The sequence below is a fragment of the Chenopodium album genome, chromosome 9, assembly GCF_948465745.1.
Source record: "Chenopodium album chromosome 9, dcCheAlbu1.1, whole genome shotgun sequence".
Taxonomy (NCBI): domain Eukaryota; kingdom Viridiplantae; phylum Streptophyta; class Magnoliopsida; order Caryophyllales; family Amaranthaceae; genus Chenopodium; species Chenopodium album.
In genome coordinates this window covers 54686367-54714135 of record NC_137842.1, presented here as the reverse complement: position 1 = coordinate 54714135, position 27769 = coordinate 54686367, and the positions used below count along the sequence as shown (strand labels likewise).

At 33.5% G+C, this 27769-nt stretch overlaps 3 protein-coding genes across 3 annotated transcripts; 2 read left to right on the top strand and 1 right to left on the bottom strand.

The window, feature by feature from the left end:
* The first annotated feature begins 5864 nt into the window (after positions 1–5864).
* On the top strand, positions 5865–13092 carry LOC145558581 (amine oxidase [copper-containing] alpha 2, peroxisomal-like). Its single transcript, XM_081619867.1, has 5 exons — positions 5865–6771; positions 10273–10657; positions 10770–10883; positions 11354–11895; positions 12685–13092. Exons 1-5 carry the CDS (start codon positions 5963–5965, stop codon positions 12899–12901), a joined length of 2067 nt encoding a protein of 688 aa, XP_081475993.1. The 5' UTR covers positions 5865–5962; the 3' UTR covers positions 12902–13092.
* A 1310-nt stretch (positions 13093–14402) lies between these two features.
* Positions 14403–15474, top strand: LOC145559889 (uncharacterized protein At1g08160-like). Its single transcript, XM_081621164.1, has one exon. The coding sequence runs from the start codon at positions 14596–14598 to the stop codon at positions 15181–15183; it is 588 nt and encodes a 195-aa protein (XP_081477290.1). The 5' UTR covers positions 14403–14595; the 3' UTR covers positions 15184–15474.
* Positions 15475–23886: 8412 nt separating this feature from the next.
* Positions 23887–24420, bottom strand: LOC145557739 (uncharacterized). Its single transcript, XM_081618910.1, has one exon. It carries the CDS (start codon positions 24418–24420, stop codon positions 23887–23889), a length of 534 nt encoding a protein of 177 aa, XP_081475036.1.
* Between the last annotated feature and the right edge of the window lie 3349 nt (positions 24421–27769).

The following is a 27769-nucleotide window of genomic DNA, read 5'->3' as shown; positions in this document are numbered from 1 at the left end:
TATGCCTTTATATAGGATAGGAATATTACATATATATATTTTGCTTCTTTGATTGATAAATTATAGGAATATCATGTAATACGCCCCATGAGAAATCAACCACGGCCAAATTATTTGATTAACAGCGCGTTTCTGGTGCGGCTGGCCGCACGGTGCGGCAAGATGCTATATTAGTAACCATTCTAGTAACCCCACTTAAGTAACCCCTGACTAAGTAACCCCTAACTGACCTGGTAAACCCTAGTATCCCCTGACTGACCTGGTAACCCCTAGTAACCTCTGACTGACTTGGTAACCCCTGACCAAGTAACCCCTGACTGACCTCTAGTAACCCCTGACCGACCTAGTAACCCCTAACCTAGCTAGTAACCCCAAGTAGTCCTAACCGACCTAGTAACCCCTAACCTAGTAACCCCAAGTAACCCCTAACCGACCTAGTATCCGCCTACCTAGTAACCCCTAACCGACCTAGTAACCCCGACCTAGTAACCCACCAACCTAGTAACCCCTAGTAGCCCCCGACCTAGTAATCATTAATCCACACCCAAACCCACCGTAACCACCACCAACACCAACACCAACACCAACCTTTCTCAACCGCCGTCCTCAAAACCTTAAACTCCACCACACCACCACCAACTCCCGTACCACTAACAACTATTAAAATTGTTAAAAAAAATATTAATAAAAAATCGCCCAAAAAATCATCAAATTCTTCGAAAGTTTTGGAGTATAACTTACCTTTGCATTTGAGAACAAATTTCTGTACGAGTTTATTGTTCTTTACCTCATTCCATTCAAATTTTCTTCAATTTGTTCTTTTGTCATAATAGGGTTCCTAGTTGCAAAAATTCTAATCAAATTGGTCACTTCAACTTATTTATATGTAAGTTTGACTAAAATTTGTTGAATTTGAGAAAAAGTAGAACAAAATTGCTTGAATTTTGGAGCAATTACAATGGATTTTAGAGAAAATTTGATGGTTTTAAGAGAGAGAAGATGATGGGAGTGTGAAAAGTGTTTGAGGAGAGAGAAAATCAAGATGTCTTTTTTTTTTATGAGCTTGGAGAAGAAGAAAAGAGGAGAGAGAAAAAGAATTAAAAAAATTGTGGTTGGCCGCACGATGTGGCCAACCACATATGAAACTTTGTATTTGACTAATATGCGTCTCATCTATCATAATGGATTTTTGGGCATATTAATTTTTGAGCAAGATGCGTCTCGTTACGTTTAATACATCTGCCATCAAGTTGAATAATTGTAGGATGATTGATTTGATTTTATTTTAATTTTCAATTCTCCGATTATGTAAAACTATTTAGATTAATATGGAGTTAACAATGCTTATTATTGCTTTGTGGCCTAAGAAATATGCTATTAGATAATAAGCCATATTGAAGCTGGGTTAGGCAAATATCAGACTACTTTTGGTCTAAGAATTTTTCTCTTCTTTTTAGTTAATAAGCCATGTTGATATGATTATGTAATCATACGTTACTGTTAACTCAAAAATCCTCAAGGAATTTCTTGGGTTTACAAATTGGGCCCCGGAAGGTTTCCTCGTAAAATCCTCTTTGCACTTTTTAAGTTCCTAACTTTAACTGTTTTATTCCGCAAAAATTAGGCACCATGAACTTACTACAATTCACCCCCCTTATTGTAGTATAACATCCTAAATAACAATAATTTAAGGAATGGTTTTCATGCTTTCAAAAAAAGGAATGATTTTCATGTGTTGTGCGGAAATGTTAAGAAAAAAATGTGCAATAAGAATATGGATTCCGTGTAATTTTGGGGTTTATAATATTAAGTAAAATGGATGGTACTTGTGTTATTAGGTAAAATATTAAAGATAGTAAAAGTGGAGGATATTGCAAAAAAAAAAAAAAAAACAAAAAAAAAAAGGAGTTGATGAGAATTGAGGATTGCGGTTTAAAGTGAAAGTTATTTGGAGGATATTGCAAAAAAAAAAAAAAAAAAAAATAAATAAAAAAATAAAAGGAGTTAATGAGAATTGAGGTTTTGGAGAAACCCCATTCACTTACTCTGCAATTATATTATAGAGATATAGAGCTAAAACCTAAAAGAATACTTTGTAATGAAAAGCTAATAAAGGTGTCCTCATTTTACCACGTAACGTCTACATTTAATATATATGATTGTACGAACATACCATCACATAAATTCCATGTTTTTCTTCCCTCTAATGCAATCTAAAATTATCTTCTCTCAACAAACCACCATCGACCTCCATTGATCGAGGGCAAGGTGATAAGTCTATTTTATATATATTTTTATTCCCCGTCCCACGGTCATATTTGTGCTTATTTGAGCTCTACAGAGCTATTTTTATTACTAATATATGTTTTCTAGTGTTTCTGTAGAGTTGGTATTATTTTGTAGGAATTTACAGATTTATGTCAATTTCCGAGCTGATTGAGCCACTACAAAGATATTAGAGCCGAATCGTATTTTATGACCATATATTTAAAGCCCAAGGTCGAGTTAGAGAAATTTAATCTGGCAATTAAGGGCTTGATACGAGAGAAGGTCCAAGATTTTACAAGTTATTATATCACGACGGACCAAACAAGTGAATGAATTTGGGCTAATGAACTCTAAAAGACCAAGTCCAAGAACAAAAGAGAATGGAACATTGAAGCCCAACTCTTGCTGACCGTGCTCGATCAGGCGAGGCCTGGCCCGATCGGGCGCTGAACACTCACGCTGATTTGAAAGTCGACTGGGCTTTGTTAATTAAAGCCCAATCCCTTAACTGATGGGCATGAATTATCGGGCTCAAAGAAGTGGTGAACAGCTGCTTTTGGAGTTCTACTAAGGGCCTGTTCCGATTGACTGAAATCAGCTGAACTGAACTGAACTGAACTGAACTGAACTGAGCTGAACTGAACTGAACTGAACTGAACAAAACTTATTAGTTAGTGATTTTTAACTACGGATTAGTGATCTTTGATTATTTATTGATTATTTATTACTTTAGTGATTTTTAACTACGGATTAGTGATCTTTGATTATTTATTGATTATTTATTGCTATACATATATGTATATACAAATGTACATATTAAAATATTTACGAAAAATATACTATATAATTATAATTATAAAATGTATGGAAAATATATTAAAAACTTGAAACCTCTAAACATTTTAAACACATATACTATTTATTATTATTATTATTATTATTATTTATTGATGATTATTATTATTATTTATTGATTATTATTATTAGTATTATTATTTCAATTATTATTGTTATTATTATTATTATTATTATTATTATTGTTAATAATAATAATAATAATAATAATAATATTATTATTATTATTATTATTATTATTATTATTATTATTATTATTATTATTATTATTATTATTATTATTATTATTATTATTGTTGTTGTTGTTGTTGTTGTTGTTGTTGTTGTTGTTGTTGTCGTTGTAATAAGAGCTTAAAAGAATGAAATTTGGCTTTATATCATTAGCAATATCATTAGACATAAATTAAGAGCTGAACTGAACTGAACTAAACTGAACTGAACTGAGCTGAACTGAACTGAACTAAACTGAACTGAACTGAACTGAATTTCAACGGAACAGAACAGGCCCTAAGAGTGGGATTTGTGGGTTTCTTTCCTATATATTAGGAAGTAGTACGTAGGCTTGGAGTTAGGCAAGTTTTTCTTAGTTTTAGTTTTTAGATTAATTTAGTTTCTTTTAGTTTTTCTTTCTATCTCTACTCTCTATCAATTTTATTATTTTGTTTTCTTGTTACTTTAATACTACTATTCTCTTTCTCTTAATTCTTGCTCTTTATCATGCTTTCTTTAATTACTTTGATTAGTTTAGTTTTAATTATGTGTGAGTAGTTCTATTTCTAGGGTTTATGGGGATCCATAAATAATATGAAAGGGTAATTTATTGTTGTTGATTATCAATGCTAGAATAATTTCCTATTGATTGATTTAATGCTCTTTGACTAGATTTGAGCAGATCTTTTATGCATGAGTTTAACAATATTGATTCGAGATTCGACAGATGAGAATTGATGTTTAAGTCTAGTTTCAATAGGTAGGTTAATTTATAAATGGTTAAGTCGAGATTCGAGAGATGAGATTTAATACCGATAAATTAATTGTGTGATTGTAATACGTAGCGAAAGCCCTTTATGATCTGATTAATGTATGCATTGATGATTGATTATTATGTTTTACCCTGGAATATTATTAATTGGCGAACCTATGCCCTAGGCCTTTTATTTATTGTTTATCCTCCTACTTTTATTCTTTCCCACTTTTACTCTTAGTAGTTTAGTTTCCTTTGATTATTATATTTTGGTTACTTTATAATCGAGATTATATTAATTAATTAGGAATAGAAAGACCCATTTCTCTGTGGATTCAACCCTACTTCCCTATCTACATTAGTTAGAGGATTTAGGAATTACTTTTGATTTGGGGATACGACTTTACCCTGTCCCAAGGTCATCGTTTTAGTTAAAGTAGTGTTTTTTTTTTAAAAAAAATTGGGTGGAAGCTAAACACCTAATTTTTTTTGTAATTATTGGGGGAAAGCGTTTGGATTTTTCTCCGTCCTTCCCCCAAACACCACTACTCCACCCCCTCTCTCTATCGTCACCACCGTTGCACCACTCCGGCAATCCATCTCCCCATTCCCACCACCAAAACCACCCCCTCCTCTCCCGACCACCATTTCCAACCCCCACCACTAGGCCAAAACTCCCACACACCCTAGCACCAGGCCACCAGCTCAAACTCTCCACTCCACCCTTCACCGGTCCATCGGTTCCCGATTTCACCCCCACTGTTCATTAGCCCGTGAAACCCCCACCCGCCCCTCCATGAGCCCCATAACCTTCACCCCACCCTCCATGAGCCTCAAAACCTAACCCAACATCCTCCATTTATCAAAACCAGGGGCGGAACCAGGGGGGCATGGGTGGGCCTTGGCCCCCCCTTGGTTTTAGTTATCTAACAAATGTTGCATTAATTTATGTTAGTTGTAACACAGATGAGTTGGTTTTGGGTGAGAATATAGAGATCTTTGTAATTTTTAGCACCAAGCTCAAACCTTCTCCCTAACATTTTTTTTAGTCTCATTCTTTTTTAATATTTCAACATACCTCATACTATTTTATACGAGACCTATTAGTACATATATTACGCTTGGCCCCCCTTATAAAATGATTATGGTTCCGCCTTTGAATTCAAAACCCCTTCAAACGGAGTTGGGGTGGGGTAGGGTGGGAATTGGGGGAGAGTGGGTTGTGGTAGGGGTGTGCGAGATGGTAAATTGGGGGTGGGGGTGGGGGTGGGGGTGGGGGTGGGGGTGGTGGTGGTGGTGAGGGAGGGGGCTGTGAGGTTTATATATAAATATAATACATTGAAAACCAAATTAAATATTTAAACTAATTACATGACGACATGTTTCATGCTTCGAAATTCCACTTAAAACACTTGTCCAAGTTAGCAGCACACCTTAATTGAGGCCAAGGATCTCTGAAAATTGGGAGGGAAACTCTGAGAATTGGGAGGGAAACTCTAACCACTTGAGCTATCCATCACTCTCATAAGTTCCGATAATACTTAAGTATCTACTACTCCGTATTACCATAGCATAAAGTCCGGAACCAAGCTAAAATTGATCTAGTGAGAAAGCTAGATTACACCTTTTAACCTTGAGATTAAGAGTTCAATCAATCACCATTAAGAACACTTTGAGGGTGTGAATAGCTTATCGGCTTATCCTCCCTCCCCTTTTCAAAATATACAACCCGCATATATATAAGGTCGGACCAAAAAAATTGTGTTCATCTTTTTATCTATAAAAAAATATCTTTAAAATCCAAAAGTTTTGTCATTCACTATAAATTAAACCTTATACACGCCATTCTTCATCTACATTCTACACCTATCATCTATGGCACCGTCGTCACATTCCAACCCCATCCTACTTTTCATTTTTATCATCCAATTTTTCCATTTCATTTCAACTCACCCCCTTAATTCTCTTTCCCCTTCCGAAATCAACCAAGTTCGTGCCACAATTTTGAAAAAATACCCTCTACACACTCACACCTTATCCATCCACCACGTGGGCTTAGATGATCCACCCAAGTCCACGACCGAATCATGGATCACAACTACATCCGAAAATCCAAACCCAAACCCAAATCCAACACGAACCGCTTACATAGTGGTTCGTGTTAACAAGACCACCCATGAAATTACCATGGACATAACAAATCCGTTAAAAAACACTCCAAAAATATTAACCGATGACATTTACCATGGTCATGGATATCCAATGTTGACGGTCCAAGAGCAAGAAGTAGCAAACAACGTAGCACAAACGTACCCTCCATTCGTGGCATCCGTTAACAAAAGAGGACTTAACGTACACGACCTTGTATGCTTAAGTTTTACTGTAGGGTGGTTCCGAGAAAAAAAGAAACAAGGGAGAATAGTTAAGATTATGTGTTATAGTATGAAAGGTACCGTGAATTTTTACATGAGACCGATTGAGGGATTATTCGTGATCGTTGATTTGGATGATATGAAGGTCATAGATTTCAAAGATAGAGAGATTGTACCATTGCCAAAATCGGAAGGGACAGATTATAGGGATACCATGCAACCTAGTCCTTCGTATGGTCGTATACCAACAAAAGGTGTGACAATGATACAACCAAATGGGCCAAGTTTTAAAATTGATGGTCACATTGTGAGGTAATGTAGTCCATGCAATAATGCTCTTACCTTTATAATTATTGCACTTATTTTCAAATGTGTGATTGTTATGTTTGTTATAAAGTGATTTTGTGAGGTTTATCTTCAATTGAAGTGCAATTGTGGCTTCATTTATGCATAGAGTCATATATACTATATAGTCATATACATATCCTTTTGTGGTTGAGGGGTAGGTGTTCAAGTGGTAGCCAACGGGAGTGAGTTGAATTGTCTATCTTTTTATTTTTTATTTCTTTTGGAATCAGATTATATCAATCAGTTACTATACCAGCTAATTACCAAATAGGGAGTAAGAACTTGATCGAATTGGAAGCATGCAAACCGTTTCCAAAATTCTAAAATAATATGAAGTACTATGGGATTGATTTAATTCTTTTAGATTTTTTTTTTATTTTAAAAATTCAGTATTTACGGGTCAGACACTTTGAGAGTGAGGAGGGAAGGGTAAAGGATCCCTATTCCCTACCCTCAAAGTATCTCAAGTGGAAAGATGAGATCTTTCCCACTAAATTAAACTTAGTTTGGTAATTTTTATTAATTTAGTATTGGGTTTTTAACTCTTATACACACAGTACTTCATATTATATTAGAATTTTAGAGTATATGCTTTTTACTTTTATAATTCAATTTTAAATAATAAGTTTAATTTTATAAAATTTATTTATTCGTCTTTAGACAGCTAAATCCCACTGTTTTTTTAATGTTAATTTTTTTTAACATGTGCAAAATGTTACTTCGTATTTGTGAAGAAAATGATTGTTTACAATAGCGACCTTATATACTCTATTTGGACTCTTGTGACATTTATTATTTTTATATTTCGTTTTTGGATTGCCCGGTTGTTCAGAGGTAGTGATGCAGCATCGCTGCATACCCTGCATCAATATTGATATTGATATTGATATTGAATTATTGATATTACAATCTTCAAAAACTGGATTGAAACATACACTAGAGTAGATGTACACTTTGTAATAATCGTAAGCACCAATCCTTACATTGTGTAAAAAAAAAAAAAAAAGAAAGAAAGAAAGAAAGAAATGTTTAAGTAGAGTAGTTTTGTTTTTTATTAACTAATAGGTATAAATAATTGCCCTATCGAACCGAAACCTCTCACATGATGTCAATTTGATCGAGGTTACAAGCTAGAGAGTTGAGGAGAAGAATAAGGGAAACCATAATCCCTACCTTAAAGTATTTCTAATAGATAAAGTTGGAGGTTCAAAGTAGAGTGATAGAGTGATGTAGTGTATATAACACAAACTTTAAAATAGATCAAATTTATAATACATATTGTACAATTTTTACTCATATAAAATGAAATATATTGATGATTTTTTTTATATAAAAAAAACGTAAAACAGAGGAACTTATATATTAATGATTTACAAGGTTACTTTTGTCCACTTGAGTTTGAATCCTCAAACTAATTAAATGAAAATTTCAATTGGTGTTGTATGGACCCGGTCTACAATAAATCATTGTAGACCCAAAATTTGACACTTTCAAATAATATAATCACATTCTGGATAATTATAATTATCTTTTTGCGAGTCATATTTTGAATTATATAATCTCATATTAAACCATTTAATGAGATTATATAATTATGTTTAGGATGATAAAATTTAAAAATCATCTTTTGAATGATGTAATTTACTATTTGATACATTTTATAATGATAATTCACTTTTTGAGTGATACATTTATATAACAGTTTCAAGATGATAAAATCACTTTTGTAGTTATATAATCACATTTCGTGTGATATAATCACATTCGTATGGTATACTAGAAGGTTGGGTCTACAATAAATTATTGTAGACCGGTCTTTACCATATTCTCAATATAAAAGGGAATTAAAAATTTTCAATATTTTCATGGGTGATAATGGATAGTAACCTTTTATTTGGCATGCATGAGAGTTCATCATATTTGGATGTTTTATGACATACAATATTTCCCAATTGCTTTAGGGGTCATGCATGCCCCTTATTAATTAGGGGATGTTTGGTTCAAGCATATTAGGTATAAGGTATGGGCCGGGTTTAGAATGACAAAAACTCATACCTTGTGTTTGTTTCTAGAAATTCAAACAGGGCTGTCTCCGACAATTTAGTGGCCTTGTTCTAACTGTCAAAATTGGACCCTTCAATTTTTAGAGGACTATTTTAAAAGGTTAAAAATATTGTTGTTATAAAATGACATTTTTTTAAAGTACAATACTACAAATTATTATAGAGCTAAAATATTCATATATATTACTAAGTTTAATAGTAATTGAATAAAACAACAAACAAAACTTTTTATTTAAAAGTATCATCCTTCTAATATTTTTTGAAGCAAAATGCTCAATTATATTTTCATAATCAATTTAATTTTGTTTTGAAAATTAAAAAGCAAAGTCAAAGATTAAAGATGAATATTAGGTTTTAGTTTGAAAAATGGTGGTCTTTAGAAAAAGGTGAATATGCATGTAAGGTTATGATTTTTTTTTTTTTTGTAAAATTATGGGCCCCTGATTTTTAGGGGCCCTGTTCCGTATGTGAGAGAAAACATGTCTAAAGACAGGCCTAAATTCAAACCCATATCTTAAACGCTCAAGGTAATGGGCTCTTGAAACCCAAGGTGGGAGGTGGGTATGCCTCATATCCATAGCTTTAGGTTTAAAATTAAAAGAAAAACTATTATTCCTAGATAAAAACCAAACATATGAAATCAAGTATCAAGTTCTAATCCCATACCACCGAGGTTTCATTTTTCATTCCAAACTCATACCATTTGTTTTAACCAAACGCCCTCTAAATGACATGTCATTGCCTCAAATCAAATTAGGTTAACTATTATCTTAGATTGGTTAAAAGTTACAATATCATATAATTGATCGAGTGTATCTAAAAGTTTTGAAAAAAGAATTATTAAAAATTTATAACAAGATTGGGTGAAATGCTATAAGAAAAAAAAAAAAAATGTTGTAAGTAAATGAGAAAAAAGTACTCCATACAATTTAAATAAAATTGTATAAAGTGGACCATTTCTATAAAATAAAAAATGATGACGTGTAACAATTAATTTGTAATAACGAAATTAAAAATTTGTAACGAATAATTGATTACACAAACAAACCACAACCAATAAAGACTGCAACTCTGCAAGTCACTAATGAGATTTTGGCTTAAAGGTTATGATAAAAGGTCCGTGTACAATAGCTTACATTACATATTCAAAAATTTTCACCCTCAATAGTACCAATTACCAAATAATGTACTACGAGTATTATACTAGTATTATTTTTGTGGCTCATTTGAGAAAAAAAAAAGAATAAGAAGGAAAGTTTACCCAGCAAAAGCACTACAATAACATAATAATACCAAAGTCTTGAATTCAAACTATGGACTTAAGTTCATAAACCAAAAATTTACCCCATATGATCAATTAATTAATCAACTAAAATGCTAACTAACTGTGTTATGTATTTAGGTGGGCAAATTGGGAATTTCACCTATCCTTTGACGCAAGAGTTGGACTAATCCTTTCAACAGCATCAATCTTTGATCCTCAAAAGCAAGAGCGTAGGCCAGTACTGTACCGAGGGTTCATATCCGAATTGTTCGTGCCTTACATGGACGTTACTGAAGAGTGGTACGATCGAGCATACTTTGATGCCGGCGAATATGGCATTGGTATATCGGCTGCGCCTCTTCAGCCTAAGGTTGATTGTCCTGAAAATGCTGTTTTTATGGATGGTTACATTACTAGTCACGATGGCAAGCCTGTAAAGATGCCCAACGCCTTTTGCATATTTGAGCGTTACGCTGGGGATTTAATGTGGCGACACACCGAGTTTAGTGTTCCTGGTCGAATTGTAAGTTTAAGAATTTTTCTCGTGAGGAGGGTTTTTTTTTTTTTTTTTTTTTTTAAGATCGGTCACAAATTTATAACAATGTTAACGATTGATATAACATATGGTAATGCAGATAACGGAGTCTAGACCAGAGTTAACATTAGTGGTCAGAACGGTAACAACAGTTGGAAACTACGACTACATAGTTGATTGGGAATTCTTTCGAAGTGGTGTAATCAAGGTTAAGGTAAATTACATTTATTTGCTCGTTGGCCTTGTTCCGTTTACTCTATTTTCACTTATTTCTCGTGTAATAAATTCATATAATTAAGTTTAGAGAAGTTCAGTTTAAGAAAAACAAGTTTTGATAAGGATTACCCAAATACAAATTACAATTAAAATAAGTTAATAAGGTCTAATAAGTTCAAATAGTAAGTTTATATAAGAGAATATAAAATAAGTTTAAATAAATAAAAATCAGGTGAATAGAATATATTCTTTATTTTATAGGATATGACAATCATAGAAAGTAGACTACAATGGTGCTAAGTTAATCTATATGTATAATTACAATATACTTAGCCCATACATATGTTTATATTAGCAAGGTCCTACATACATATGGAGAATACATAGGAACTACATATGGAGGAAAAAAATTTCACAAGATCTCATAAAAAAAATGGCATGTGATAATTATTGGTACATGATAACCAGGTGGGGTTGACTGGCCTACTAGAAGTCAAGGGGACCAAATACACCCACAAAGATCAAGTCCATGAGGAAATCTATGGTACATTGTTGGCACCTAACACAATTGGTACATCCCACGATCATTTCGTAACATTCCATCTTGACCTAGACGTGGACGGTCAAGATAATTCCTTGGTCAAATCCCATCTTGAAATCATGGCCGTTAAAAAACATCGGTCTCCTAGAAGGAGCTATTGGACGGTCAAGAGTGAGACAGCACAACGAGAATCCGACGGGCGAATTCATCTTGGATCAAAATCAACGGCTGAGATCTTATTTGTTAACCCAAATAAGCGTACAAAATTAGGGAACACAATAGGTTATCGTTTGGTCCCTGGACCAGCAATACACCCGTTGTTGTTGGAAGATGATTATCCTCAGATTCGAGCCGGGTTTACTAAGTATGATGTTATGGTTACACCTTATAATAAGTCTGAAAAGTGGGCTGGTGGTTTGTTTACTGATCAAAGTCATGGTGATGATACATTGGAGACATGGAGCCTCAGGTACTGTTTTATATACTTCGCATTTTACCTTAATTTATGCGTATCAACCTCAAGACACGTGTCTCGAAAATCCTACTAAATCATGGTAGTTACATGTTGATTAGTTGGAAGATGATTATCAACTAATCAAAATCCAATATCTACAATGTTTAAATGTTATATGAAATGTTTGAGTCATCAATTAATGGCTTTAATAACGCCAATTGGTATCATATCCGAATACCAAAAGATTTTTTTATTAGTACTAGAAAACATATATATTTAATTTAATTTATTTTTTTGTTGCAAAGGAGGGTCACGTACTCACATCCAAACAAACAAACTACAAACTTAAGCAATAAAACGTGGCAAGGCCACACCTATTATGTCCTCACGAAAGAAGCAATATATTCAAATTTAGTTATATGCAATGGAATTACCAGAATAGTGGTACCTGTGACACCGAAGGGTTGAAGAAAAGAATTTATAATAAATAATAATGCATATCTCCATAATATAATGATTGACATTTTTGTTTGGGCAAAAGTTACAAGTGTCATAAGAATTTCAGGGAAAATTAAAATGAAATTGTCGTTTTTAATTTCTACAAAATTATGTAAATGTCACGTTATATGCACAGATGCCCTATTTTACTGTAGAATAGTGATACGAAGTATTTTCTAAGAATTTCTCATGCAACTCCGCTAAAATGTGGGAAAAAAATGGGTAAAATTTTTATATTTTTATTTTCAAGGTACTATAGTACAATAGTATTGACAATTATTTTTTGTTAATGCAATATACATGCAGAGATAGGGAAATAGAGAACAAGGACATTGTGTTATGGTACACAATGGGTATCCATCATGTTACAAGCCAGGAAGATTTCCCACTTATGCCAACAGTTAGCATTGGATTTGAGCTTCGTCCAGCCAATTTTTTCGAGACTAATCCTGTTCTTTCCGTTAAGTTACCTAAAGATATTAGGTGGATTAATTGCTCAATGAAGATGAACTATTCTTACTAATACAGATATATCTAATTTTCAAGCAAGATGAGGCCAATCGAATTTGTAAGGCATTTATTGGTCTGGTTAGCCTTTTAATGAACTTATCTCGATTTATAAATTAATGCTTTTTTGAATGTACAATATGAAACTTATTACTGTAATAGTTTAGCTATTCGACAAAACTAATAAAGTGTATTCTTTTGCACTAACCGAATAAAATTCATGTGAATGAAATTTGAAGTTCTAAAAGTGAAAGAGAACGAATTGAAGTCTCAATCATGTTTTTCATTAAACATGCATGCATCACAAAAGAATGCCAAGTCAAGTTATTGAATCATAGTAGAGCTAAGTAGCAATAGCTACCACTATCTATAAAATTTCATTGAGGGGATAAAAATACAATCTTACCACAAACAAATACCAAAGAGGGGTTCATGCCATCTTTTCAAGCCATTTACTATTGAACCAATAAGGCTACTCAATGTAGATCAAAGCCATATAATTTATCTGTCTTCATAACTAACAACTTGTTGACAGCTAACAATTATTCACACAGCTAACATCCACAACCACATCTAACATCTAATGTACTTCTATAGCTTCATTTTTCCAAACTGGGAGTAATAGTGATTGGTTTTCAATTTTTTAGTTAGAAAAGTCACAATTTTTTGCAAATTTTCTTTTTTGTTGTTACTTGTTCCTTCCCCTCCCCTTCTATATCCTCTGACCTTTTCAGTTGTAAATTTGGTAGCTTAATGTTTTGAATACAAAAGTAGATTTTTTGAAAGAATAAATCAAGACGTATAAATTTAACACGATATTATATGACTATATTTTCTTTGATATACAAATTATAAAATATGGTCAGAGGAATAAGTGTGTTTCAAACATTGCAATTAAATGAGAACAGAGGAAATACATAGAGAAACATCGCCGGCCAAATAGCCTGCTTAGGCAACACTTATTTCTTTTTGGGCATGGATCCTATGAACATATTACACTCGGATCTGAAAAGGAAACTGTCATACTGGAGGCTTCTTCCTAGCTAGAATATCTTGGAGGCAAAGCTACTGACAGTGAGGAAAACCAAATCTTTTTCCGAAGCTTTCTTTATAGAATAATCACTTTTGGATAACTTGTTATTCCTTTTTCATTATTCATTATTTTTAGTCTGATGATTTATGTATGAATTAACTTGTTTAATGAACAATTTGTAGGAATCTACAGTTTCCCACCTTTTCTTTTCTACACCCCAAGATTGGTATGACAGCTTAACTTAACACATTATTAGAAGCAAAGAACATTTTATATACTAACTTAAATTCAACTAAAATAATCCAAATATTCATCTTCTCTTTAAATAATCACTCTCTAAAATCCCATCTCTCCCAAATATTTGGAACCCACGATTAATAAAAATTAAGATTAAATATTAACATTTCCAAGTTTAGATGTCTTGAGTTACATACAAGAAATCAAAAAGCAAAAGTTTATATTAGAAAGAAGAAAAGAAGGATAAATTGGATTGTTTACAGAATCTTCAAAGTAGTACATACTAAATGTTAATTCTAACACCAAAAATGAAGCAATCTAAGTCCATTTTCTGATCCTATATAAAAAGAAACAGCTACAAACTGATATAATCATCATAACAAACCCCTCGATTTCGAGCACATTGCATTCGTACCTCACCCCCTTAAACCTCGAAAAATATGGCTGTTCCACAAGGTACTACAACTAAAAAAAGAAGTCCAATTACACTATGTGCCATATGTTGTCTAGCATTGATCGTGATCGTGGGGCTTGCAATCCTCATAACTTGGCTAGCCATTAAGCCGAAGAAGATTCAGTACTCTATCGATGAAGGCTGGATCAGGGACTACAACTTGAACAACAGTCGTCTAACATCCACATTCAATTTTGTCATAAGGACATATAATCCCAACAATAAGGCCAAGATATACTATGACAGAATGGATGTCACAGTGTACTATCGAGGCCAGAATGTGTCCTACGATGATATGGACCCTTTTCGACAACCTAAGAAGAATGTCACCAGGCTCATGTATCAGAAAAATACTAAGGATGTTGTACTGTCATCAGATTCTGCTCAGCATCTGAAACTCGAGAGGACTGGTGGACAGGTTGATCTTGATGTAAAGATCAACGCGAAGATTAGGTTCAAGGTAGGAGTGTTCAAAACTCGACATTATAAATTGAAGGTATTATGCTCCCCTGTGGTTGTTAACTTCTCGAATGATAAGAGGTTTCAGAAGACAGACTGCGATGTCGACTACTGATATATATATATATATTTATTCTGCACTGATTAGTTTGATGTCATATATACATTGGTTTTTTTTTTTTTCTTTGTTTTCGTTTGTTTTTTTTTTTTTATTGATTGTATTCTTCGATTCATTGGCACTCATTAGTTTTGTGTGTTTTTGTTGTTTCTTTTCTGATTTGAATATTTCTTCTTGTTTTCTAAGAGAAATGAGCTGGGGATTGTACTGATGAACATCATTTTGCTGTTTGTGTAAAAATTTATGTTTAATGAAATTGTTCAAATGTTTAAAAGCTGTGAAAATTGTATAGTACACCAGGGTGTACTATGCTCATGGTACACCTAGTGTTAACTGATGCATTTTTAACATATCATTTGCAAGTTGTCAGTTTGTTATTTTTTTTTAAAAAAAAAAAAAAATCAATCTCTTCCACAATTCGTGGGATTCAACTTGATATTCTCCATTTTTACATAAATTTTAAAATTAAATTTCACCATATTTCAATTTTGAATTAAGAGAGAATAAAGTTTATAAAGAATTTTGTAGAGAGAAAAATACATAGTAAATTATGACAATATTGTAATCGATGGATCGGAGAAGGTAATTTGAGTATTTGTTATGATTTTATATTTCAGGATTTTGCTTATTAGCTTGATTATATTTCGTGATTATTTTGCACGATTATTGTAAAATATCGTCGTTTTTTTTTTTTTCAGTTTTGATATTTATGAATTTGAGATTCATATGACAAAGGTTGAAGATGATGTTCTTTTATTTTGTCAAAGGTTGAAGAAGATGTTCTTTATATTTTGTCAAATGTTGAAGATGATGTTCTTTATAAATTGTACTTATGTTCGTCATTATAGTTTTTGAACAATTATATGAATGTTCTTTATTTTTATCCTTTATATTCTTTGCTTCGATGTTCTTTGATTTATTATCTATTTTTAAATAATATATCATTTATTAATTCTATATATATATTTTTTTAATATTAATAATCACTAACTACGTATATATTTTTTAAAAATCGGGATTGTGAAGGTTGATGACAATATTCTTTTGAGAATTCCTCTATTGATGATTGTTTTTCATATCTAAAGAACATCCATAATATTATTAAAGACCATGATAATATTATGTAATGAACATAACTTATATATATATAACTACGACGATCCAAAAAAAAATTCAAAGAACATTTAACAATAAGCAATGAACATTATGTGACGATAAAAGTACAATGCAATTACAATAAAAAAAATGGACAATTAAAATAAACTATCAAAAAATCTAATAAAAATCATTATATGATATAATTATGGACATAAGGAAAAGATATAGTTTTACAAAATAATTGGACATTACAAACAACTATAAAGTACATCATGTTTTCTAATAGAGAACATTATTAAATCACATACAGAACATCACAAAAAATTTATATATACCAACCCTAAAATGAATATTGTAACTATATATATTAAAGGTGAAAAATATGAACGAAATAAAAAAAAAATTTTGAAAACTAAAATTTTGAAAACTAAAATTTTGAAAACAAAATTTTATAAATTTAAAATTTGAAATTTAAAAACGAAATCTTAAGTTATTTTTCGGTGAAATAATTTTAGAGAATAAAAATTATTTTTTTTATAAAGAACATTATATAGTCATATAAAGAACCTCATAAAAAGTACACAGAACAATCATTAAAATAAATATTACAATTAATTTTTTTTAAAAAATTGGTGAAAAAATATTAAAAAAATATTTTTTTAAAGAAAGGGAACTAAATATAGTATTTTTGATAATAACATTTGAAAATGAAATTTAAAATTTGAAATTCAAAATTCAGGTGTACCATGTGCATAGTACACCTGGGTGTAGGAACCACGCATTGTTAAGGATGTTATACACACACTGCACAAAGGAAAAAAAATGTTTAAAAAAATAAAAAAACCAATTTGTTCATCTTTTTGGTGTTAAAGTGTTTTATGTATTAAAATGTACTTACCTTGTCTAAACTTTTCTTTAAATCGTCGAGTCATGAGACTACTGGTCAAGTAAAAAAAAAACACGGAGGAAGTAACCAACTACAAATTTTACAATCAATTGTAATAATGCCAATAGTTTGAGGTTATTACTTCCTTGTTACCATCGTTGACACAAGTTCACTACTACTCTGCACCTTAACATGAACCCTAACCATTTAACCCAAAAGCCGAAATTGGACAAGATGAATGGTACAAGGTATAACAATAAGTGTAATCTACATCCTTGGATGCTTAAAATAACGGTTAAAACTTAGATCTCTTAAAGATGCAAAGTTTTAAGAAAATGATGATTAACAAACAAGCTTCTTTCCTCTGTTTCCAAGTAAAAGCATTTTAGCAAACAAGTGGTATGCAAAGCAGTAAAAGCAATTGACATATTCTTTTCGTGTTGTTATAAGTTTGTTGTAGCATCTAAAAATGCTAGGGAGGAGGATTGCTAGGCCACATCTCAAATGTGTAATATGTTGTATTAACAAGAAATTTCAAAGGACCTACCTCTAATTGAATTATAGAAGAATTGCCTCTTTTTTATGTCAGGTTGGTCCATTTAGTGGTAAGGAACACACTTATAGAGTACTTTTCTTCTTTGCCTGGTCTCCAGTTCGAATCTCATCAAAGTCATCACCCTTGGCCTACATAAACTGTATGTAGATCGGCAAATCTTAGTAAACTTAAGAAATTAGATGGGACCAAGTTCAAACTTGAAAGTTTTTCTTCTAAAGGTCTAATGGCAAGCTTATTGTCAAATTAGTTTGTCATGTCATATAAGCTTTTAAGCTAATTGTCATTTTAGCTCTAATGGTTAGCTAATAGTTTACCATTTAAATGGACCACACCTCCTTAATCTACATTGATAAATTTTATTTTATTTATTCTAATTTTTTTTACTTTAACAATTTTTTTTTTTTTTTTTTTTCCAAGCACCAAATTTATTGCATTTTCTAATTCCAATGGTTAACCTATTAGCTATGAATTATTTAATATTGCAAGCAAGTACCTAGGTATAACCATTGGAGTTGCTCTAACATTATTTTAGACAATGAAACACCCAATTTTTTTTTTTAGTTTTAATTTTTATAAAAAAGAGTAATTTAGACAAGACGATCTTTGTATTAAAGGAATTTCAAAATCTATTTTAACTTCATATCCTAAAATGTATTCTTAATCCTTAACGTTATTGAAATGGTGAGCAATTCTAGTCTAGCAAGGTTTTAACTTTGGTGGTCCCAACCAAGTTACGACTTAATGCCTTAAGCTTGGAAGATGCCCCAAGGCCCAAGGGCAAGAGAGTCTCATTCCCATGCCCAAATTCTAAATTTGTAACAGTATGCTTAATCCGATTCCATGATTTTAAGGTAATTCAAATCGACCTATTATTACTATGTTATATTTGACGTAAAACATTTTCAATGTTTAGAATTTATAGAAAACATATTGAAGAAAAATTAAATCACAGTTACAAAATAATTTTCCTTTGTTTGGTTTTTATAAGGAAAGTTAAAGTGAAATTAGATACAAAGTACATAGTATATTAGTATCTAGAAGTGAAAATATGGAGATGGAAGGAAGAAAGTTAAAAGGAGATAAAGAGAAGGGAGTAAACATGTGATTTTCCTTGTTTTCTAAAGGAAAATGTTTTCCTCCCTTATGGATACAATTTTCTAGTCGGCCTTTCACCAACCAAACAAAGGAAAGTGAAAAATAATCGGAAAATTCATGAAAACATTTTACATCAAACTAAATGAGGCCTAGATTTGATAAAGTAATTAACTTATTGCTAATTTTGATGAAGCCGATTTCATAATATATACTATATTATCAAGAGGGAATTGAAGATAGACAAGATCAATTAATTAAGAAGATAGTCGTGGTCGTCAACTAACTACACCATCTTAGTTGGACAAAAGATTTTTTAGGCCATTAACTATATCTTAGCAATGTATTAATATCATTTATGTATAATGCAATATATCAAATAGTAAATCCAAGATTAATACAACCCTCAACATGAATTCTACCAAACTCCCACTAATTAACAAAGTAGATGATGTTAAAAACAAGAAATGTTGTTCATGCACTTCAATATTATCTTTCACCATTCTTCTCATCACTAGTCTAGCCATTCTCTTTTGGGTGATCCTCCTACCAAAGAGTCCAATCATCACCGTGAAAGAAGCATTGATCGACGGGTACTCATTGACCGGCCACAACCACCTCAACGCGGCCTTCAATTTCATGTTACGAATCCATAACCCTAACACTAAGCTATCTTTATTCTATGATCACCTTGAGTTTAAGGCATATCATGGTGGTCAACTCGTGGCGTATGATGGTGTAGAACCCTTTCAACAGCCTAATGAGAGTTTGAATTTGTTGAATTTTCGGGGTGTTGCCATTGATATGCCCCTTTTTGAGTCCCCGGGGGAGGTTGACCTCATCTTGGAGTTGAAAGGGAGGTTGTGGTTCAAGGTTGGTTCTTTGACTTTGTACCGGTATAAGTTTATGAAGAAATATTCAAGCTTTAATTCATTTTGTAAAAGAAAAACGGCGCAACCAAAATAATTTGAGGGCTCTGCCCTAGAAAGATGCAATTCCTTGTATTTATATCAGCATTACACCATTCAAAAAGAGACTGCACATCAAAGAAAAAGACAGCTAAAACATTATGTCCTGACATAGCAGCTATACCAGAAACAGACAAAAATAACTACCCCATACTATACAACATCCTATACAGCATGTATTTCCTACACTCCCCCTTCAAGTTGGACTTGGGACAGATTACCAAGTCCCAACTTGGAACTTAGAAACCAGTGTTGATGACAAGGTAAGGATTTTGTCATGATATCTGCAAGTTGAAGAGAAGATTTGACATGAGCAGTAGTAATTAGTCCACTTTCAATGTTTTCTCGAATATAGTAGCAGTCCACCTTTAAATGTTTTGTGCGCTCATGAAAGGCAGAGTTATGAGCAATGTACTCTGCAGACTTGTTATCACAGAATAATGTGACAGGAAGTTGACCTTGTTGCTCTAGATCCTCAAGGATCCCAGTAACCCAAGCCACTTCACTTGTGGTCTGAGACATGCTTCTGAGCTCAGCTTCACATGAGGATTTTGACACCACCTTTTGCTTCTTTGTTTTCCAGGAGACTAGACAAGTTCCTAAGAAAACACAATAACCTGTCAAGGATCGTCCACTATGAGCACAACTTCCCCAATCCGCATCAGAAAAAGTTGTTAAGGATTCGCCCCCTGTGCTTGGATAGAACAATCCAAGGTCAAGAGTTCCTTTCAAATATTTTATCACATGAAAGCAGCTTCCATGTGAGGCTTTCTAGGACAACTTAGATATTGACTAAGTTGTTGAACATAATAAGATAAGTCAGGTCTTGAAAGGTTTAAATAAAGCAGCCTTCCAATCAGTCTTCGAAATACTTCTGGATCTTCCATTAACTCTCCATCTTCTGTTGAGAGTTTGACTCCCTTAGGGAAAGGAAAATTTGATGTTTTACAATTACTCATTCCACAATCATTCACAATGTCTGTAGCATACTTTCTCTGGTTTATCATAGTTCCATGTGCACTTCTTGCTACCTCTATTCCCAGAAAATACCTGAGATGTCCGAGGTCCTTTGTGGTGAATTCTTCATTCAGCCTTTTCTTCATATGCTCAATCATTGAGTCATCATCTCCAGTGATCAGAAGATCATCTACATATACCAAAATTATGCAAATTCTTTCATTTTGTTTCCTGTAAAAGACAAAATTGTCTCTCACGCATTGCTTGAACTTATGCTGTAAAAGAAACTTTTTCAGCTCTAAATTCCATTGCCTCGAGGCTTGCTTCAATCCATATAAGCTTTTCTTGAGCCTGCAAACATTCCCTTCCTGAGATGTTTCATATCCTGCAAGTATCCTCAAGTATACTTCTTCTTCTAAGTGCCCATGAAGAAAGGCATTATTAATATCCAGTTGATGCAAATCCCACCCTCTCAAAGTGGCAAGAGCAATCAGCATTCTAACAGTAGCAAACTTCGCTACTGGAGAGAAAGTAGCCTTGTAGTCTTTACCCTTTATCTGCTTATCTCCTCTGGCTACCAGTCTTGCTTTGAGCCTTTCAATACTCCCATCTGGATTAAACTTTATCTTGTAAACCCATTTGCTATCTATTGCTTTCCTTCCTTCTGGAAGAAAAGTTACTTCCCATGTATCATTCTTTTCAAGAGCACTTATCTCTTCTTGCATTGCCTTCATCCAACTAGGATCTTTAGAGGCTTCATTGTAAGTTGTTGGTTCTCTTACACTCATCACATTGTTGAGAGATGCTACATATGCCTCATCATAATATTCTTGATTCTCTAGACTCCTCATAACCAAGTTTCCAGCACAATTAGTACTTTCTTTTTCATGAGTGTTTCTTGCTCTTCTATCTTCCATTATGAACTCCTTGAACTTTGCTGGAATTCTTCTATTTCTTTCTGACCTTTTCAATTCTTCTTGTGTCTCCACCTGAATCACTTCAGGTAGCTCAACCTCAACAGGATCTGGACCATCTTGCTGCTGTTGAATTGAATTCTCTCCATTGTCTTCTTGCTGATCTTCAGATTCATTAATTCTGTTAGGATTGAGAGTATTACTTGCATTATTCATATCCCTCTCAGTTCTAACAAGCTCATCTTCTTCATGACTGATTGGAACAGTCACATTGATAGGATTTTCTTCAAACTCACTAATGCTCTGTTTGAAAGGAAAAATTCCTTCCTTGAACACAACATTTCTACAAACAAATATTTTGTTAGCTTGCAAATCATAGACTCTGTATCCCTTTTGGTTACTAGGGTATCCCAACAGGATACATCTAGTACCCTTATAGGCAAATTTATCTCCTTTTCTGTGTGTGTTGCTTGCATAGCATAGACATCCAATCACCCTTAGATGATTGTAATCTGGTTTTCTTCTCATCAGTTTTTCAAAAGGAGTTTCCCAGTTCAAAATAGCACTAGGAAGCATATTTATTATATGAGTTGCTGCCAGAATACATTCTGCCCAAAACTTGCTTGGCAAACCAGCATGAATTTTAATTGCTCTAGCTGTTTCTACAAGATGCCTGTGCTTTCTCTCCACCCTTCCATTTTGCTGGGGGTTCCCTGCTACACTTCTCTGGTGAATAATTCCCTTTTTTGCAAAAATAGCAGTGCATTCTTCCTGAAATATTTCTGTTCCATTATCACTTCTAACAACCTTTACAGTTGTTTTGAAGTGATTCTCAACATAAGCAAAGAAGGCAACTAGAATATCTCTCACTTGCTCCTTACTGTAAAGCAAATGAGTCCAAGTCACTCTGGAATGATCATCCAGAATTGTTAAAAAATATCTTCCACCTGTTAATGCAGGAGTCCTGTATGCTCCCCAAAGATTTATGTGCAGCAAGTCAAATACATTTTCTGCCATAGAGTGACTGACAGGGAAGGGTAACTTATGATGTTTGGCTAAACAACATGTATCACAGAAAAATTCATTCAAACCCTTACATTCACAAAAGGATAAATGTTTCATTTTGGATAAGGACCCATGTCCCAATCTTTGGTGCATCAAGTTCAACTGTTGCTCATTATTACATTTTAAAACTGAACTATTACATTCTACTCCATTACTTCCTTGATACTTCTTATTCTGCTCTCCCTTCTCTTCTAGCTTGTAGATCCCATCTACCTTCCTTCCTGCTCCCACTGTTCTTCCATTAGAAGGGTCCTGAAACACACATTCACTATCAGTGAAAATCACCTTCAATTTTGCTTGCTCCATTAGTCTGCTCACAGATAGTAGATTATGTTTAAACTCAGGTATGTATAAAACATTTCTGAGTCTTATATCTGGGCTCAGTGAGACACTTCCCATTTCTTTCACAAGTCTCATAGTCCCATCAGGAAGCCCTACAGAAATAGGTTTCTTTAAAGTTCTCATCTCGAGAAAGACATCACTACTGCTTGCCATGTGGTCTGATGCTCCTGAATCTATGATCCAGGATTTATTGCCAAAAGTTTCATAATAAGAGCATGCATTGTAGGAGGAAATTATACCTGCAAAGTTGCTCAAGTGTGACTTAGCTCCTGAAGAACTTGCTCCATCTTGTTGCTTTCCATTCATGGCCCTTAAGACCTGTTGAACTACTGCATTCACCATTTCTTTCGAAGTCCCCCTATTATCCAGAGGTGTTTCCTGCAGCTCATCTTCCTTTCCAGCACCCACGTTTGCAGCATGACTCACCTGTCCCTTTCCTTTTGAAGGATTTTTAAACCAGTCTGGGTATCCATATAGCTTGAAACATCCCTCTTTCACATGTCCCCTCATCTTACAGTGCTCACAGAAGTATTTTCTCTGCTTCTCTTCTTTGGTTTCTCTCTTCTGAAAAACCTTTCCTTTAGGGTTGCTATTGCTCTGCTGAATCCCTCCATTGTTGTGTTTACTTACTGCCATAGCACTCGATTCAACTGCTGACTCCATTGTACTACAGACCTCCTTCTGCTTTTCTACCTGTTGTATCATGTGATATGCCTTGTTCACTGTTGGCAAAGGATCCATTCCCAAAATATTCCCTTTCATATTATCATAAATCCCATTTAATCCCATCAAGAAATCAATGACTTTGTTCTTAGCATCTCTCTATACCAGTTTCTTTATGACATTGCAAGTGCATTTTGTCATGGCTCCACAACTACACTCAGGGTATCCTTCAAGACTACTTATTTCATCCCAATAACTTCTAAGTTTTCCATAGTAATCTCCTACACTCATTTCATTTTGTTGCAACCCATTTACTTCCTTTTTTAACAAGTATAGTTGAGGTGCATTAGTTTCACCATATCTTTCCAGAAGTTCATTCCAAAAATCTCTAGCAGATTCACATATGAGCATTTGTTCAGCAATTTTAGGTGAAACAGAGGCAGACAACCAACATCTTATCATATAATCATTTCTAACCCATTTGCTCAAATCATCAGAGTTAACAGTGGGTTTTTTTACCTTACCATCAATGAAGCCAAGCTTGTTCTTTGCTCCTAGATCCATCCTCACGCTTCTACTCCAGTTCAGATAATTGCTTCCATTGAAAACGATGCTTCCCAATGAATTTGTTGAATGATCAGAACTACCTAAGTAGTAGGGATCAGCATAAGGCACTATTGGATTTTCACCCATTTTGTTTTAAAGGTTTTTGATTGATTTTGTTTAAAAGATTAAATTTTTCAGATTTTTGAGTCCCACAACCTGGTGAGCTCTGATACCATGAAGAAAGATTCAAGCTTTAATTCATTTTGTAAAAGAAAAACGGCGCAGCCAAAATAATTTGAGGGCTCTGCCCTAGAAAGATGCAATTCCTTGTATTTATATCAGCATTACACCATTCAAAAAGAGACAGCACATCAAAGAAAAAGACAGCTAAAACATTATGTCCTGACATAGCAGCTATACAAGAAACAGACAAAAATAACTACCCCATACTATACAGCATCCTATACAGCATGTATTTCCTACAGTTTAAGGTTATGTGCTTTCTTGTGGTGGTGCATTTGGATCCAATTGGAGGATTGGAGACGAGTAGCTGCTATATTATGATTGAATAATCGAAAACGATTAAGAAGTTTTGTGCAATTCTCATTCTAGGAGTATTGTGTTTGTTTTTGGTTCATATCTAACGTTCACAATTACACAATGCCTTCAAATTTCAAATTTCATTATTTTTGTAGAGTTTATCTAGTCTGATTTATGCTCTATTCTTTTTGTAATAGAGTATAATATAACCATTAGAATCCAATTTTCTTTTTGACTTATTTTTCATTATTTTGTTTCACTATAGTTGTCGAGTCGAGTTACTTTTAGTTTAGTTTAATTAATTTTTTTTTTTTGACGGGATTTAGTTCAATGAATTAAGTATACAACCCAATTCGATTTAATTTATCGCGCCAAAATACTCATTGCTTTCACATGGACTACTTATGAAATCACTCATTAATCGATCAAGTTATCTGACACATTCAATTTAATTATAATAAGTTTCATAATTAAATTTGGTATTATCGGCTCTAGTGTACTCAATCTTTAATGAAAATGTAACAAGTTATAAAAAACCACGAAATCACAATTAAGTATCACTGTCAAAACGGTTTGACAGTTCAGTTTCGGTTCGGTTTGAAATCGGTTCGGTATTTAATCGGGTCGGTTTGGAATCGGTTTAATTGTTTCACGGGTCGGTTTTGGTTCGGTTTAAATAGTTATCGGTTCGATTCGGTTTCGGTTTATTCTTAAGCGGTTTTAATTCGGTTCGGGTTGTAAACAGTCCGGGTAGTAAATGGTTCGGTGCAGACGGGTTGCGGTTTGTTAACGGCGCGGTGTAAACGGTTTTTATCCCGGTTCAAACAGTTTCGGGTTGGAAACGGTTTCGGGTTAGAAACAGTTCGGTTCTTTTTTGGTTCAGTTTATAACTGGTTCGGTTCTTTTTCGGTTCAGTTTTAACTGGTTCGGTTCTTTTTTGGTTCAGTTTATAACTGGTTCGGTTCTTCGATTGTTTAACCACTTTAACGTTATTCATATCGGTTCCATTTCAAGTTTACTAAATTATAGTTGAATCTGAATTAAAACATAGCCTAATAGTATATTCATGTCACTAGCACACTCCCATCTTTATTTCATTATTACTCACAGAATCAATGTAATCATATGCTTAATAGTCTCTATGAATTAATTTTATTTATTACGCCTTCAGCCAAGCCTTGGTACTTAATATTACAAGCTTTTTGTTCATTTGGTTTCATCACCTCAAATGTATACATGACTAGAGGCAGTAGTGTTGCTTTGAGGCAGGGCCTGAGCCTGCTTGTTTTGCTCTTGTTTGTGAACACTGATTATCCTTAAGACCTTAATGAATGATTTGCCTTGCTATTTTTAAAAAAATATTCTAAGATTTCTAATATTTAATCCATTTAATTATATCCCCGTCAAAAAAAAAAAAAAAAAATCCATTTAATTATATAAAAAAGTTTGTAAACGGTTCGATTTAGAAGCGGTTTGGTTCATAAACGGTTCGGTTTATAACCAGTTCGGTTTACAATCAGTTCGGTTTTTAAATGGTTCGGTGCAAACGGGTATCAGTTTGCTAACGGTTCGGTGTAAGCGGTTTTTTTGCCAGTTTAAACGGTTTCGGGTTAGATACGGTTCGGTTCTTTTTCGGTTCGGTTTTCTTTCAGTTCGATTTATATTCGGTTCCGTTTGTAAACGGGTTCGGTTCTTATGCGGTTTAACATTATTCGGGTCGATTCGGTTTCGGGTTTACTAAAATACGGTTCGGGTCAATTTTCGGTTTAAAAAAATCGGTTTTTAATCGATTCGGTTCTCATTTGGGTCGGTCGGTTTCGGGCAGTTAAACGGTTTCGGTTTAAAATTTGACAGCACTACAATTAAGTAATGGAGTCAAATGTAAATTAGTACTTGAGTTGTCTTTTATAATAATTAAAACTAAACATAGAGCCAATTGCCTGAATATTTCATCATCACCTTAACTCCTTCGTTCTAGCTATAGCCTATGTTAATTGTATTCAGTTATCTTTATTACTCGTATATACTAACATGAGTGGCTTGTTGGATTATATAAGATGATTATCAATTCGTTGTTATTAATAATTTATTTTTTATTATTGTCAATAAATTGAGTGTATATACTACGTATATAAGTTTGGTGGTGCATAAATGCAACGAAGCCATTACACCCCGCCAAGGCGCCAATACCAACAAACTGTTCTCTCATTTGATAAGGTTTATACCTTATATCCTAAAGGTTTTGGATTCAAATCCTAACAAGTGAGGGTACTTGAGGGGTAGGAATTCCCTTAGCCTCTCATCTATTCCTAAGTGTCTTACTCGCAAATATTAGGAAAAAAAAACCCTTAAAATGACAACAAAGCGTACAAATTATAATGTAGACCAAGTTAAGACTTTGTTAACCTTCCTGTCAACTCTCATAAGCTAGGATTCGTAGAAAGAAATACAAGTGTGTTAGAAATGATCCGGAATTTTGCTTCGGACATCAACACTGCATCCTACGCTACGAAAGCTATTGTTGTTATTAATACTTTTAATATCATTGTTATTAACACTAGAAAAACCAACATAAGCAGAAGATGTTACATTAACAATGACATTTTTACAATATACCTCTAAATTATCTGTACCAATAGACGCCGTTATAGACACATCGAAATCAAGGTATCCAACACCACTCTCAACCCGAAAATCAAATGCAGTTGATTCTTTCAGTAAAATGTTAAGAGCTACAACTTCAGACCTTAACACGGTCATATTCCTTGTAATTTGAGTGAAGCTATCAAAGGTGTCCACGGCTAGTTTCTGCTTGTTTTTAAATATCGAAACCCGGCCATTATATAGTAAGCTTGATTTGGCTTTTGCTTGTGTCTTTGGTTATTTGCTCGGATCACAACGTCGAAAAATGAGGTCAGATGATCCTCCGATGTTAAATTGAAGCCGGTGACGGAGG